General features: G+C 43.8%; 1 protein-coding gene across 1 annotated transcript in view; it reads right to left on the bottom strand.

Annotated features, from left to right (window-relative positions):
- Window positions 1-14703, bottom strand: part of LOC149873579 (calpain-14-like) — a 38469-nt gene that overhangs the window by 3229 nt on the left and 20537 nt on the right. Inside the window, exons 10-19 of the mRNA XM_090035807.1 lie at window positions 13209-13372; window positions 9620-9825; window positions 8967-9003; window positions 8451-8513; window positions 6439-6496; window positions 4376-4440; window positions 3916-3984; window positions 2253-2331; window positions 1110-1226; window positions 263-318 (exon numbers count right to left, since the gene is read on the bottom strand). Coding sequence (XP_089891933.1) covers window positions 263-318; window positions 1110-1226; window positions 2253-2331; window positions 3916-3984; window positions 4376-4440; window positions 6439-6496; window positions 8451-8513; window positions 8967-9003; window positions 9620-9825; window positions 13209-13372 — 914 coding nt within the window. The remainder of the gene's footprint in view (window positions 1-262; window positions 319-1109; window positions 1227-2252; window positions 2332-3915; window positions 3985-4375; window positions 4441-6438; window positions 6497-8450; window positions 8514-8966; window positions 9004-9619; window positions 9826-13208; window positions 13373-14703) is intronic.

The raw sequence follows: 14703 nt of genomic DNA on the forward strand, positions 1-14703 counted from the left end.
CTTGCACCTCTTCTTCCTCACCAATACTATAAAGATAATCTTCCTTTTTGCCTCAGAGGGGATTTTGAGGCATGATTAACAGTGGGAGCTTTTACACCTACTTTTCAGGAAAGCAAATGACCCAGCAATGGCAAGTAACTAATAAGCCCCTTACAACAGCAGTTAAAGGAATATTAAATTTTGAGACCATAGAAACACACACACACACACACACACAGAGTCTTTTCTGCATTACATGGAGTAAACAAGTGCAGCACCTTACCTCAGACTCCTGGAGATATATTCCTTTGCCATCTTTAGTTAAGTTGCGAAAGGCCTCTGTGAAGGAGAGGGATGGAGGAAATTAATGCAATGCTAATTAGATAAAGGTTAACTGAAGCCCACCACCCCAGAGGCAAGCTGAAACTCGGAGCCTTCAACCCATTCACAAAGCATTGGGTCTACTCCACAACCTCTGGATGAAGCTGCATGCCCAAACACAAGGGCAGTAACTAGGGCCCAGTCACTTCTTGTTTCAGGACAGTAACATGGGAGCAGCTGAATAAAATCTAAGGATTGTGTTACCCTGCCTAGTCTAAGACAGCATGACCAAATAATGCTGTCTAGCCTTGTCTGAAATGCTTGGGTGATGTATATTTAATATTCCCCAATGCCATGTGGAACAGAGCAGGACCTCCATCATTTCTATTCTCTTTGTTTCCCTTGGTGGTCAGAAGGTCTCAATTCCTCTCTCTAGGACACATCACCGGTTCCCCTCCTTTCTGTGTACTGAAGAACCTCCATTCGTTACTCTCTTAACCCCTTCCACAAACCCATACTACCACTCTACATTCAAGACCTACTTTCCCCGTAGAAATGAATGACCCCCTCCAGTTTGTCTAGCTTTGGTTTCTGGAGAAGATAATGGGAAGAAGATTAGAGGCAAAGGTCCCAGTTCTCCTCCCTTTCACTCCGTTGGCTTCAGTGCAATTACTCCAGTCTACATAAGAAAGGTACTAGACTCCATGCCTTGACCCTTGCAGTCCAAAGCACTGAGTTGAATAGTTCTGAACAGGCTCCAAAAATGCCACGCAGTCCAGTGGCAATGGCATGCCAAGCAAGAATCCTACCCCCCATGATCTCCACTCGCAGCATGAAGCAGACAAAGCTCTCAAAGCTGATCTTCAAATCAGGGTTGCCGTATCGGATCGCCATCAGATTACAGACTTCATTGCTGAGTGAGATTCCTTTAGAAAGACAAACCAGAAGGAGAAGTTTGCTGCAAACATTGCCTAAGACTCACAGCTAAGAATAAATCCAACCCTAGTGTCTTGATCCAAATACCACCCCCTTCCCAAAACTAAAGTGGTTCGATCATCCCTATTCCCAGCCTCCATAAGAGGTAGTGTAAGTAACAGATGGTGGTTCTCTTTACCCACCACTGACATGCAGCCATCTCTGACTGAAGTCATAGCAGCTGTTTACCCATTTAACAGTAATATACTGTGTGTGTTTAAGAGAAGCAATTAGCTGAAACTATTGGAGAAACATATCTCCTAGCTTCCCTCATCTTTCCAAGTCATGTTTTTTTTGTTTTGCTGATAAATTCAGGTGAATTCATCCCAAATATCTTCCAGTACTGAAGATGAGTAAAACATAACCCTGATCATCAAATATATATTCATACTGTCTGGAGTTCTGGAGGTCACTTGTAGCTCTCGTGGCCTTGGCGTAAAGGTTACCAAGAGAAAGGCCAGATCCTGAGTTGTTGGAAATCAGGATTAGCTTTAGCATCTTTGATGGAGCTGTGCCAGGTTATACTCACTGGGGATCTAGCCCATGATCATATGCCTACAAAATCAGTGCAGTTATTCATAACTTTCAGGGGTGGTAGATTTTATAGACAGAAACTTCTGTCCCTGATTGAAAGTCAACTATGGAGTGATCACCTTTGTCCTCAGCTGTGAGTCTGAGGCATACAGGATCCAAAGTTGGAGCAATACTTCATACTTCAAATCATGCAAGTACAAGAGGCTCCTGAAACTGATAATGATTCCTGGACTATGGGGGGTGGGGGCGGGGAGAAGCTAGCAGGAGAGTAGCAGAAATAGCACAGGTCAATCAGCAACATAGGTACCTGTGTATTTTGTCTGCCTCTGCCCCGATGTACAGTCATAAAATCATAGGGTCATTTAGTCCAACCCAGTTTGGAGGGTTGCTTGGCTTCTATGGATGGGGAAGTGAGTACCTGCCAATATTTGCTACCTGCTCACCTATCTCCTGTACAGCTGCATGCAGTTCCACTAAGTCCAGATTTCCCAATCTGTGAATATCTTTTTTCTGGAAAATTTCCTGTTTAAAAACAACAACAACAAAGTAAGTGAAAGAAGTAAAAGTAATTGTGAGCATCTTCAAAAGGTGAAGATCCTAAGCAGACAAATGAACCTCACTGAGCTGCGTGTGTTGCTCATTAATGTGGAGGTGTTAAAACAATTCATTGTTTACAGTCAATAGCAGCAGCTTAGGAAACGAGCAGCATTTTCCAGCTGGTGGGGAACTTGAAATTGATGCTAACTTCCCCAGCAAAGCAGGCAGTTGGATGGGAGTTATACCCAAAAAGGCTAGAAGTCAAAGTCCTGCCCTGATTTACAAACCCATTACAGCCCAATGGGGTTTTAGTGAGTGAAAAGTTAGCACAGATTTAGCCCCAAGCCTGTTCTGTTTACAATGTGTTGATGAAGCAGCTGTGCTAGGAATACAATGTTCCATAAAAATGCACCCTGTGAAAAGCTAGCAGGATCTAGAGTTCTCGCTGGGCACATCTACATGAGACTTTTACTGTGGAGCTGCCTACTTAGCTTTGCAGTAAAGACTCTACATCTACACATGTAACCCTATTAGGTCACAATAAACACTGCCATAGGTTAGTACTTGTAAAGACAAGTACTATCCTGTGGTGGTGTTATTTAATGCGTAGACAATAATGGGGCTGGCTGGGGCAGAAGAGTGCTTCAGTGTGGGGGCTGCTAGCACAGGGGCTCCACAATGCATTGAGCCGAGTCAAAAAGAGCTGCTCTGACCCAGCTAAGTGTGTCATGATCCCAGGTGCATGTGTAAATGTGGTGCCTAGGAGCAATAAACTGCTACTCAATATGCACCAAAGTTTATTGCTTCACATTAATTGCATGTGTAGATGCACCCACTATGGGACTTTTCCCTTGGTCATTTGACCTTGGTGAGTCTCATTCACATTGTAAATAACCATGAATTTAAAAGGAGAAACCTCAGTGTAAATAAAATGCTAAGCTAGAGACTTGACTTTTTTGTGCTATACACAAGGCACATGTACCAGGTTTCCCCTCCTTTAGCCCAAACCAGGAGCAAGTTTCCTCATAAAGCCCAGTCAGCTCTTAGTTCTAGTGCATTTATGTTATAGGGGGAATGCTTGTCCCCACAACAAAATGATACAGGCAACAACATAAGCCACAGACAAATAACAGAAGTAAAACCTCCAGTCTTTCTTCAGACCTGGAGAAAGGCAACCCAGGCGCAGTGCTTTCACTCACCATCACAGCCACCTCTTTCCCAACTGTAAGCTTTTAATTTCCTCTGGAGCCAGTCAATCATCCCTCTCAGGTGACCCAGGGCTCCTAGGCAGGTGGGCTCCACTCTCTAACCCCCTGCAGCTGGGCTTCAATCCCTGAGCCATGCCTCATTGCAGTGTGCATTCACACTGCACAGTCTGCCTCTCAGACTGCCCTGCTTGGTATTATGTCTGTTCCTGGGTCTTAACAGGCCAAATGCCTTTCCTAATCAGTTCCCATCTCTCTGTATACTCTATCATTAGCCTGGTTTCTCAGTTTTTAACTATTTCCTAGTCAACACAGATTAATGAGTAAACTGGGGAGGGGAGGGGCAAGTAAAGTATTTTAGTACCAGATAGAAAAGCAGTCTCTTCCACAGGACCCTGAATTCCTGAATACTCAGTGTACCACTGGCATTGAGCTTAGTTGAGGAGTTAAAGTCAATAAGAGTTGCAGTAAAATGGCAGAAAGGTTCCAAAAACTGTAACAAATCAGAGTGATGATATATTTAACACAGTAACAATGGGGGTGAGGATAATTCTGGGATTTCCACCCTCTTCTGTGGGATCTCCCTGGACCTGATCTTTTTCCCACTGAAATGCATTAAAATTTTGCATCCCATTGATTTCAATGGGAGCAGCATTCAATGCCTTACAAACCAAACTCTTAACACAACTGGTAGGAGATCTTTATGCAGGAAACCCCTCCGATGGATCAGAAGTCACCGTGAACCACCCCCCACCACCACCTCTCCCACTCCCCGGGGAAATTAAAGCCCAGGTAAGGTATTAGCCTATTCTGAAAAAGGATACATCTAGCAGTGCCAAGATACCTTGGCAGGCATTCAAGCTAAATCTCAGTCGAAAGTTTGGAAGATCTGGAAAAGAAAGGGTTGTTTGATGAATAAGGGAACACAGCTCATAAAAATGGATTCCAAAAGGCTTGATCCTGCTGACCTTAGGTCCACTAGCATACCTTCTGTCCACTTTCAGTGGGGACAGGATCTGGCCCTAAAGTTTTCATAGCAATTTTTCTCTCATTTAGAGGTTACATCCCCTGCAATTCAAGCTGGATAAAATAATGCTGTCAGACAATGTGTTAGCTCCCACTGCCAAGTGAATGGGCACAGTTCTCACAAAAGGCAGCAGCGGTTTTCTGTGTCCATGTTATGAAGGGTAGATTCTGACACATTATCTCTAGCTGTTACAGAAAACAGCAGTAAAATAACATCTCAAACTAAGTGGGATTTACTGGGTGACCTTCAGCAAAGTCATTTGACTTTGGGCCTAATTCACTTCTGGTGTTGTTCCACTAGTTGCCATGGAGTTATGCTAAGGATGAATAGAAGCCCTTGTGCTTCATATCTCTGTCTGCATAGATTTTATAGATAGAGTCAGGGCTTTTAAAGGCATAAGTCTCATTGAAACTGTAATGTGGCACCTGAGCTGAGCCATTCCCAAGTCATACACAAGTTACACAGTAAGAATAGAAAGAGACTCTGCTCCTCTGCAAATCATGATTATAGATTGCCTTCAGCCTTCTACAGAATGGAGGACAGAACTCACAGATCCTGTCTCCCCAGAAAGTGAAGACGTTTAATCTCATAATAACTCTATTTATTATGCATCCAGCACTGTAAAGTTTTGAAAGTATGGTCTTAAAACTACAGAGAATGAAGACACCCCAATCAGCTTATTTTCCTGCAGATCGTGACAATGCCTGATGGGTCACTTCAGACAGCTACCAAGTCTCAGAGAAAATGGCTGTCTCCTCCATCAACCCTTATGGAAATTAAAGGGATCCAAAACCCTTAAAATATTTTTTATCTACCTAGAGGCCAGCAAAGTAAAAGTTTTATATTCATTATCTTTCTCCAGCAAACCTCACAATATCAGCATAGAGCAAAGGGACAACAGCAGGCTTCTGCTTAGTCACTTGATTGTAAAAAATTATCAGGTGCTCTCTGTTGTTGTCACCGTATTTCATTATTGGTAAAGGAACCAGGCGGGGGGAATGGGTTGGGGTGGAACTGGACTAAGCAGAGTCCCCACAAACCCAAGGTGCCCTAAAATACTTTGTTATGAGGAAACATCAACCTCAGTTAAATATATTCTCCTGTTGCCCAAGGAGGGTAGAAAATGGCAATAGAAGGGTAGAGGATTATTAACACATAGGAACCAAGTTCTGCTCTCACAGAATACTCTGTTATCACCATCAAGAGTAGACTTTGGGTCTAACTTCTTTGAGCACTAACCCTTTCCCTATGCAGCTCCCATTAACATTAAGGATGTAGGCCCTACAAGCTAAATACAGGCCAGTGCCACCTACCAAGTATGTGCTGAAAGAACTGCTACACAGGGACTGCAGCTGGGAGAAATAATAGAAATTCCTCATATGCATCACAGGGGAGGATGGACCTCATGGGGTATAGAACTGTCAGCAGATAAAATTAACCTCCCCATGGTCGCAGAAGGCTGGAAATGTCAAGTCATGAAGAACAGAGACAGGCCAAGAAAGTAATGTTCATGTCTTGGTTAAGCCAAAGCTTAAGGTCAGAGACTTGAGGACAAATTAGGAGCAGGGTTCAGGTTGAGATTCTCCAGCCATACAGCACTAAACGCTGATGCTCTCCTCCCTCTACATTCTGACCTACAATGGTGGAAATTGCACTCAGAGGCTTCTCTTGCACAATGGCCAGGAGCTTGGAGATTTCTGCAAATCTGTTCTGGTTTAGGATTCAATCAGAATAGGGGTCAAATCCATCTCCTTCACACCTAGATTTCAGGGTGGGAATGCAGGAGCTGAGCCCAGCCCAGGCTCCCATCTCACTGGGACCTAATCAATGCCACTAAACATTATCTTTCATAAGCCTTACTTGTCCAGGGCATGTTGTTCAAGATCCTCTGGAGCTGCACGGCATTTATTTCAGGATGCTGTGGAAGGAGAGACAAATATTCGTATTTTTTAAAAATGAATAAATATTTCTTGTTTTTCTGTCTTTCCTAGCCCTTCCTTTCAGCCCCCATCAAATGCTCACTGGTATCAATGGAAAGAATTACACTGGTTTTGATTAGGCCCTTAGATTTAAGCTACCTTACTGTCTGACTGCAACTTGCCAAAGCCCGGAAGAACCTAGTGTAGTTGTGTTGATTTATACCAATTAAGGATATAACCTATTAGTTTCAGAAGGCTGCATTTCTGTCATCTGTCCTGCTAAGTACATTGCCAACTGCCAATAAAACTGATCAAAATATGTTTTTCATAATTGTTTTGACAATATAAAAATGTTTTTGTTTCATAGTTTTAAAAACATAATTCTTTTGTTTCACAAATTTTCTTCTGAAAAATAATTTTTTTTTTGTAAAGTCTTGTCTTCTGAAAACTTTTGGTTCCTGAAAAAAAAAAAAATCGGCCTCCATAAACTTTCCTAAACTACTCTGTGATACATAGTGGCCACATCAACGTGAGACACTAACTGCACAGTTGTTATTGCACGGTCATTTAGTACTTGCATACACAAGTGCTAAGTAACTGGAGTTACTGCACAGTCGCATCCCTGAACTGATTTTTGGTGACTGACTGTGCAGTAGCTCGTTACTACTGTATCAAGTATTTATGTGTACATTCTTCCAATCACAAGGACAGAAAATGTGGCAACATACATCAGAATTGACCTAGTCTAAAGATACAAGGTAATTCTGAAAAACAAATGAAAATAAACCCCAAAATAACACATTTTTTTGAAAAGTAAAGCACCAGAAACATTTTGGTAAAAGCTTTAAGGAATTGAAGACAACTTTTGGGGGAAAATTAAAATGCTAATTTGGAAGTGTTGGATATTTTTTATTTGAAAAACTGTTAGAAAACTGTTGACTAACTAGTTGTCAGTGCTAAATGAGTAGCTCTAGCATTCAGAAGAACTGGATACCTGCAGCTCCATCTAAAGTTAGCACCTTTCAAAATTACAGCCATAATAAGAAGCATAACCTTCTTTATAAGTATGGCTATGGAAATTGTATTATGGGAGAGATTTTGTTAATTCCTGTGATGATGTCTTTGTTCATTTCCTCAGAGGTTGTTCAGTGTGGAATAGTCAGTTTCAGAAGCTTAAGGAGACTCCAACTGAGGGTGAAGTTGCACGTTACGCTTAAACCATATTAAATCTGTGGAACGTTAAGTAGTGCTAAAGTTAGAACGTGCAGTGAGCTGTCACATGTTAAGGGTTTCATAGGTGTTAGGGGCTGGAAAGATGCTTTTTGAAGCTCTCCAGGGTTCATACATTTCTTGCCTGCATAGCTCTGACTTGTCACGAGAAGACTTGTAAGCAGGAGCATGGATAGAACACAGGACATTTGGGCTCCATCCCTGCTCTGGGTGCTGGCAGCAGTGCATCCTGGGATGCTGGAGGGACTGTAAATTGTTCATTTTATATCCATGGTGCAGACTGAAGTTACCCTAACATGACCTAGGTAGCATGGCTCAGAGTTAACCCTCATCTGAAATGGCATAACTTTGAGTTGCTCAGAGGGCACTTAGCACGAGTTAATGAGCTTTAACGTGCAAACGCTTGCATTTTAAGTGCCCAGAGTATGGTTTAAATGTAATGTGTAACTTCACCTTGAGCTGAGTGCTCATATGTTTAACCAGGAGTGCTTTTCCCTGACCAGCATGTTTCCTGCCTGAGTGCTTAGCTATTGCATAATCTATTATGGTCTTTTATATCATATCCTTTGAATGAAATCTACATCATACACATGCCAATCTCCCATGGCTCCGATCAGTTTAAAGTCCCCTCTGGCTCCCACCTTTCCCAATACATTCAGACTTCCTTTTCCCAGTTGAGTGAGCAGTTTGTTGGCCTTTGGGAATTTCTATGGGTACACTTACTTGTTCAAAATGCTTAGTGAAAAAATCCTCCCAAATCTTGCCTTCGTATCTATCAACTATTTCCTTTAGGAAATAAAAAAAATATATACGTTTAACTGAAGAGTTTGAAGCAGGACTATCCAACATAGACTTACAGAATATTCCAAAATATTCCTTATCCTGTCATTCTCTAATTACTACTGCAACTACTTGGCCCAGTCCTCACTGTAGTATCAACTCTGACAGTGAATAAAAAGAGAGGAATTGGGAAGAATACAAGAAAACAAAAAAAGAGAACCCTAAAGGCAGATGGGAAGGATAGACTGATTATGAACTATGATGACTCCATCAAAAGGAATAGTTTGCAAAGCAATTAAGATATAAACACAGAGCATGGGCTCCCCTTCATACAGTAGTGCAACATGAGGTTTCATGTTCTAACTAAAAGCCCTCTATAATCACTGCCATGGAAGAAACTTTAAAATCCCAAACTGAAAGCAAAGCCACAATTTTTTCTCCCACTTCATTCCCACTCACCTTGGAGAGGACAAAACTTGAATTTCCACCCACTTCGCTGAAAATAAAGGCCAGAAGAAATGTTAGAAAATATTACTGAAATCTCTATTCAATGCTTCACCTACTTTCCTCTTCCTTCACAGGGACTATACCATACACCCATAAAACAGCTGTATCCTTTCCCACGATTGCAGCAGTCATGTCACAATGGCTGCAGTCAGCTGTGTTAGCTAACCCTGCTGAGAACTGGCCTCCACAACATGTTGATTAAAGTACTTGTGTTTGCTGACGTGTTGCCAGCCAAGCTCCTCACATTTGATATCCTATCATTCTTGTAGCTGCAGCAGTGGTAGTAACTGGGGGAAATTTGAGAGGGAATATCCTGGTGCCCTGTCACTCTTGGTATTGTTTTGGTGGTACTCCACGTGCTCTTGGTTCAGTGCCCTTCCCTGCTGGACTTCCTTTAAAAGGGTAAGACCAGTAGCAGTTGGAGGAACTATTTATCCTAAGCTATAGGAAAGCAGCATCCAGCATATGAGCACACAACCTGTCTACCATGTTTATCTTCCTGGTAGAAGATCACGGTTATTGATACATGACTTCACCCTCCGCAACAGAAAGACGCAACATGCACCAGGAAAAAAGCTACAAGCAAGGGAACGGCATCCTCTCACCAAAGGGTGTGTCTCCTCGAGAAGACCCGCAAGATGAACTCAGACTCCTGATGAGGTTCTAATGTGGACGGGATGATGACATAGAAGCCAGGATGCAGTCGGTAATCCCGAGTCACTTCCCGGTCATTCAGGAAGACATGGACTTTGTTCATAGCCTGGTTTCTGGTGAAAAATTCTGGAGGCAGCCTTCTGTTGCTTTCATAGTACTGTTAAGGTAAGAAATGTAAAACACAATTCCCATTGATTTTAGTCTGTTGAAAACAGATGAAAGTCATGTTTCAGTTTCTATAAACTGCAAGCAAAGGAGACAGGAATTAGAAATCTACTCTCCTTCATCTTTTTACCAGTCTCGGGTTGCCCTGATAAGGCATTTTGATTAGCCAGTTTTGGGGTCCCCTGTGGTTCAGTGGTAGAATCCTTGTCTGCCACACTGGAGACCTGGGTTTAATTCCAGGACACTTATACAAATACAGCCATGGAGGCACCAAATGTCTGGACTCAGTCTGACCTTTGGATTCTGCCTCAGTGGCCTAAAGTAGAGATGGAAGATCTGGGCAGCCTCTGTTCCACTAAAACTCCTGCCTAAGCATATGCATCAAAGGTCTGGGTGACCTCGCATGCATACACCATGCTCCAGAAGGATCAATGGTTGCCAAACATTGTCCAGATTTGAAATAACAAAGTGATTGGAGCTTCCACCAAATCCCTCTGGAGCCTGTTCTGCAGTGCAACTGATATCACTGGGAACAGCAGCATAGGCCTGGCAAGGGGAGGGAGCACCCACCTTTGCAACCTGCTTATTAAAGGCTACTGCAGGAGGCATTATCAGCCACCAGTAGAAATAACAGGAGCCAGGAGCTGCTCCAAGTCCCAGCAGCTTTCTGAGGGATGTGTATTAGCTGCTTTGCTACCCCAAGAAGCCTGGGATCCATTGTTGCATTGAGTATTATGTCCCCAGCTTACTCCCTTCTATCTCTAGTCTTGCCCAGCAGTACCCTGGTATACCAGAGATATGAAAGTGGTACTGACTTTATAGGACCTTACATGTCCCATAGGTCCTATGCAACACCTATACCTGGGGATCCTAGTCCAGACTACGATAACCAGGCCCCTATAAATGCATGTCTTGAATATTCCTGGGATCTACTCAAGAAAGCAGCACGCTGCTCTTACAAATAGCTTGTACTTGGCAGTAATCCTCCAGGAGTATTAGCAAGGATAAGAGAGTGGAGAGAGAGTGAGCAAACATGCAAGTGAATCTAATACGTAATACTAATGGCTCCACTGCAGATAGAAACAAAGCAAATACTTCCACTGGTGAAGAATACTGGAGTCACCTGATATTGGCCATTCCTCAAAATGGTTCAGGCTTTTCACTTTCTCACTGGGTTGTGGAGATGTTATTTCTCTGCTTTTGCCATATTTCTCTCATGCTAATGAAGCAATCTATCATTTCAGGGGCCCAGGGGTTGCCCCTTTTCATGAACCATATATTAAATTCATGGCTTTTATGCTTCTGTCAATACTGTGATTCATTGTGTTTCCAATTCAAAAAATGCTCTCGGTTTTACATCTCTCAGTATTAATCTTGACGTTCAATACAAACCTGAAATTGAACTCCCAGCTGCCACCAGCCCTGGTCTCCCCATTAGCATGGATACAGCACAGTGCTTCTGTGCTTTCATAATCAGTCCCAGCCCCATGTGCGTTAGCAAGTACAATCTCACTCTTGTTCTTGATAGCACCTTCAAAGAGTTGAGAAAGCGTCTGAATCTGAGGCTGCCGTCCTGATAATTAACATTGTAAATGCACTGTAAGGGCTGTCCACTAAAGTTAGTTCATTGCCAATCCAAATTCATGGGGACACTCATTCTGGAAGCATTAATTGGCCATGAAGGGGTAGGTACAGAGCCGAGTCAGAGCCTGCTCTGCAGCCAAAAGGTGTATATCAAGGCAGAACTCAGCTTTCAGCCTTTAACTTCCAGACCTAAGCTCAGATTCCAGGATCCCTCATGGGGAAAAGTTTTAAGAGCTTCTTAAAAATGTTGGATGAACCTACGTGGCAGAAAACACCAGTACCATTTTCCGTAGAAAATTCCCAGCAGTGAGATACTGGGAACATTGCACTTCCCTGAGACACCTGGTGAAGACCAGCCCAGTTCATGGCAGATCCCAAAGCCAAGAGGAGACCATAAATGTAGCATAAAGCCACTTACAATCTTCCTCTGCACTGAACTGCTAAAAGCACAGACACAGATACAGACACAGACCCAGCTCAGGATCAGGACCATAAAACTGAAATGAGCTACAATCCCCCTGAAATTAATTGAGTCATATCCCTGCAGTGATTTCTTTTAATGTTTTCTAAAGCTAGTCCTAGAGCAACTGGCCAAGAATGGAAGTCAATCCCAGCACCATCAGCAGTGGCATAACATCTGCATTTGCCTTCATGCAGTGCCTTTGTAGAACCAGTAGAAGAGAGCAAGGCACTTACCTCTGGGCCCACCTAAATGGAAAGAGAAAAAGAGAGAACATATATCAGACTGCAAGCTCAGAGCCCTTTAATTCACAGCAAACACAGATATACTCTAGTAACTGGAAGAAGCCAAGCAGATTAAGTTTAGAATCTCTCACTTAAAAAAGCCCCGATTCCTTCATTCGAAAGTCTTTCCCAGGCTGCCTACAATCTGTTCGCTATGCTCTATGAGGAAAGGTGTGACAAAAAGGGCATCAGTGCTTTCCATAGATTAAAGGAGACTGGTTTTGGTTGAGTGGACTCAGGGAAGTAGAGTTTGTGGCAAGAATACATTTCTCAGTGTCCGTGCTGATAGCAAAGCATGTCAGCTGTACAGCTCCTATAGAATTAGCTATAGAGGGAGAGGGATGGGTCTCCTGCTTGTGAGATCCAAGTATCTTTGTACTACCCTTAGTGTGACCATGCAGAAGCATGATGTCCCGACTGGAGATCTATGATTAGTATGCTGGGATGAGTTTGCAGAAGAGCTGAGCCCTCCATGACTCCAGCTGAAGCTGGGGCTGCTCATGACCTTGGAAAAAAATCAGGCCTCATGTCCTCAGAATGTACACAGGGAGAAGTACAGCTTGTGGGCCACCCATCCCATGTGCTGGCCAAGATAGCAAATGCCATACAGCAGCAACTGAACCAGGAATCCCATCACTAAAAACATGAGTTGCTACAGCTTGAGCAAGAGCCCTTCTACTACAATTTGAGCTTCTAGAACTTGAGCAATGGTTCCTTCTGCTTTCCCAGAAGGAACACTTCTGGCATAGCAGGCTAATGTCTTGTAGCCTGACAGACAGCCTTCCAGGAGATCATTTCCAGGGTTTGATAAAAAAGTCAAGGAGAATGAACTCCATTAAGAACCAACCCTTTTGATGTAAGCAGTTTTTTTTGGTTCAATAGGAAGCATGAGCAGACCAGGAGAGCAAGCTACAGGATCCTTTGGATTTTGTGGGATGTATAATTCTGGGGATCTGAAGACCCTCACTTGCTTTGAAAGAACAGGACACCTCTCTTGTGCTGAGTAGGACAAGCTTTATGTGAGATGGTAGATCTGATCCCACTCACCTTATAGACAGAAAAGCCAATATAGAGGTGAGGTACCCGGTTCCGATGTTTGCTGCTGTGTTTCTGAATCAGGGACACCAGCACACTACAGGAGTGCAGGGAGCGTTTGCTGCTGTCCCCTGGCAAAACTTTCAGCCAATACTGGGGATTCATCCAAAATGTGCCTAAGAAGGAAAACAAGACAACACTTAGTTTCATGTTCCAGCATGCATTTTGTTATTTTGCTCCCATGTGCTTAGCTTCAGGCTGTAAAGTAGAGAGAGCAGAGGGGTCTGCATAGGAGAGAGATGTGTTGGTTCAGGAGGGAAACCACAACATCAGCTGCGGCACAAAAGGCAGAAACAACATGAGCCTCCATCATGTCAATGGATGGACACAAGGGACAAACATGCTCAGTATCAAATTGGGACAGATGAAACAACACTGGTACAACAGGAACCCAGACTTCTGAGACTCAGAGGTCTCAATTTTAAATTAGTTATGATTATTTATATTGCAATCCCTGTGTCCAAAGCAAGAGCATAAGTTCTGAACGAGGCTGTAAAAGCTATTCTGACGGCAGCACAAATGGTGAGCAAAATGGTGAGCAAGTACATTTCTGTAAAGGATTAGGTGTATCAAACCTTGGGAGCTTGAGCAGCTGGTGCCTCCTGAATCTGTCAGCTGTCAGGGGAGGCACCGGCCCCAGAGGCAGCACGTGCACCCCCATGCACCCCCTACCAGTCGCCTACGCTTGGGAGCATCCGCCCAGGTTTCCCAGCTTATAAAAACGTGCCTCAAGGAATCTCAGGGTAACTCTCTAAGCAGCAAAACTTGGGGTTCCCCACTTTTGAAGACCTGCCCAGGGGTACATCTCCATAAGGGTGAAAAGCCCATGTGGAGCTCAGTGTGAAGGCATGGGACCTGGGTAATTTCCAGCATCTGTGCCTCCATGTTGGAACCCATGCTGACCCATGCCTCTCTGTGAAGTATAGGTTGTCATGGTACCCAATGCAGATCTCAGTGTGGAGGCACAGGGCACCAGGAATTCCCTGTTTCCCACACAGCCTTATACCTCCTTGCCAGGACCCATGCTGACCCATGCCTCACACAGATCATAGGTCAGCATGGGTCCTGGCATGGAGGCACAGGGCACTTGGGATTCCCCGGGTTCTGCTCCCTTTGCCCCTCCCCCACACTGGGACTTGCACCAACCTGTGCCTCCATGTAAGGCACAAGTTGGCACAGAAACCAGATCCTGAAAAGGAAGCACAGGGCAGTGAGAGAAGCAGGGCATACCAAGGCAGGGCCAGTCCAACCACTAGGTAAACTAAGCAATTGCCTAGGGTGCCAAAATTTGTGGGGGGCTCCAAAATTATATTCAGAACAAAATAACTGGAACATCATTCTAAATAACAGCCATGGCTAGCTACGGCTTCCATGTTGGACCAGCCCTGCCCCCAGCCCTGCTAGTGCACCTCACTCCTGACCTGCAGTCCCTGCCCCCAGGCCAGCA

The sequence above is a fragment of the Crocodylus siamensis genome, chromosome 1 (assembly GCF_052110815.1).
Source record: "Crocodylus siamensis isolate JL-2025a chromosome 1, ASM5211081v1, whole genome shotgun sequence".
Classification (NCBI taxonomy): domain Eukaryota; kingdom Metazoa; phylum Chordata; order Crocodylia; family Crocodylidae; genus Crocodylus; species Crocodylus siamensis.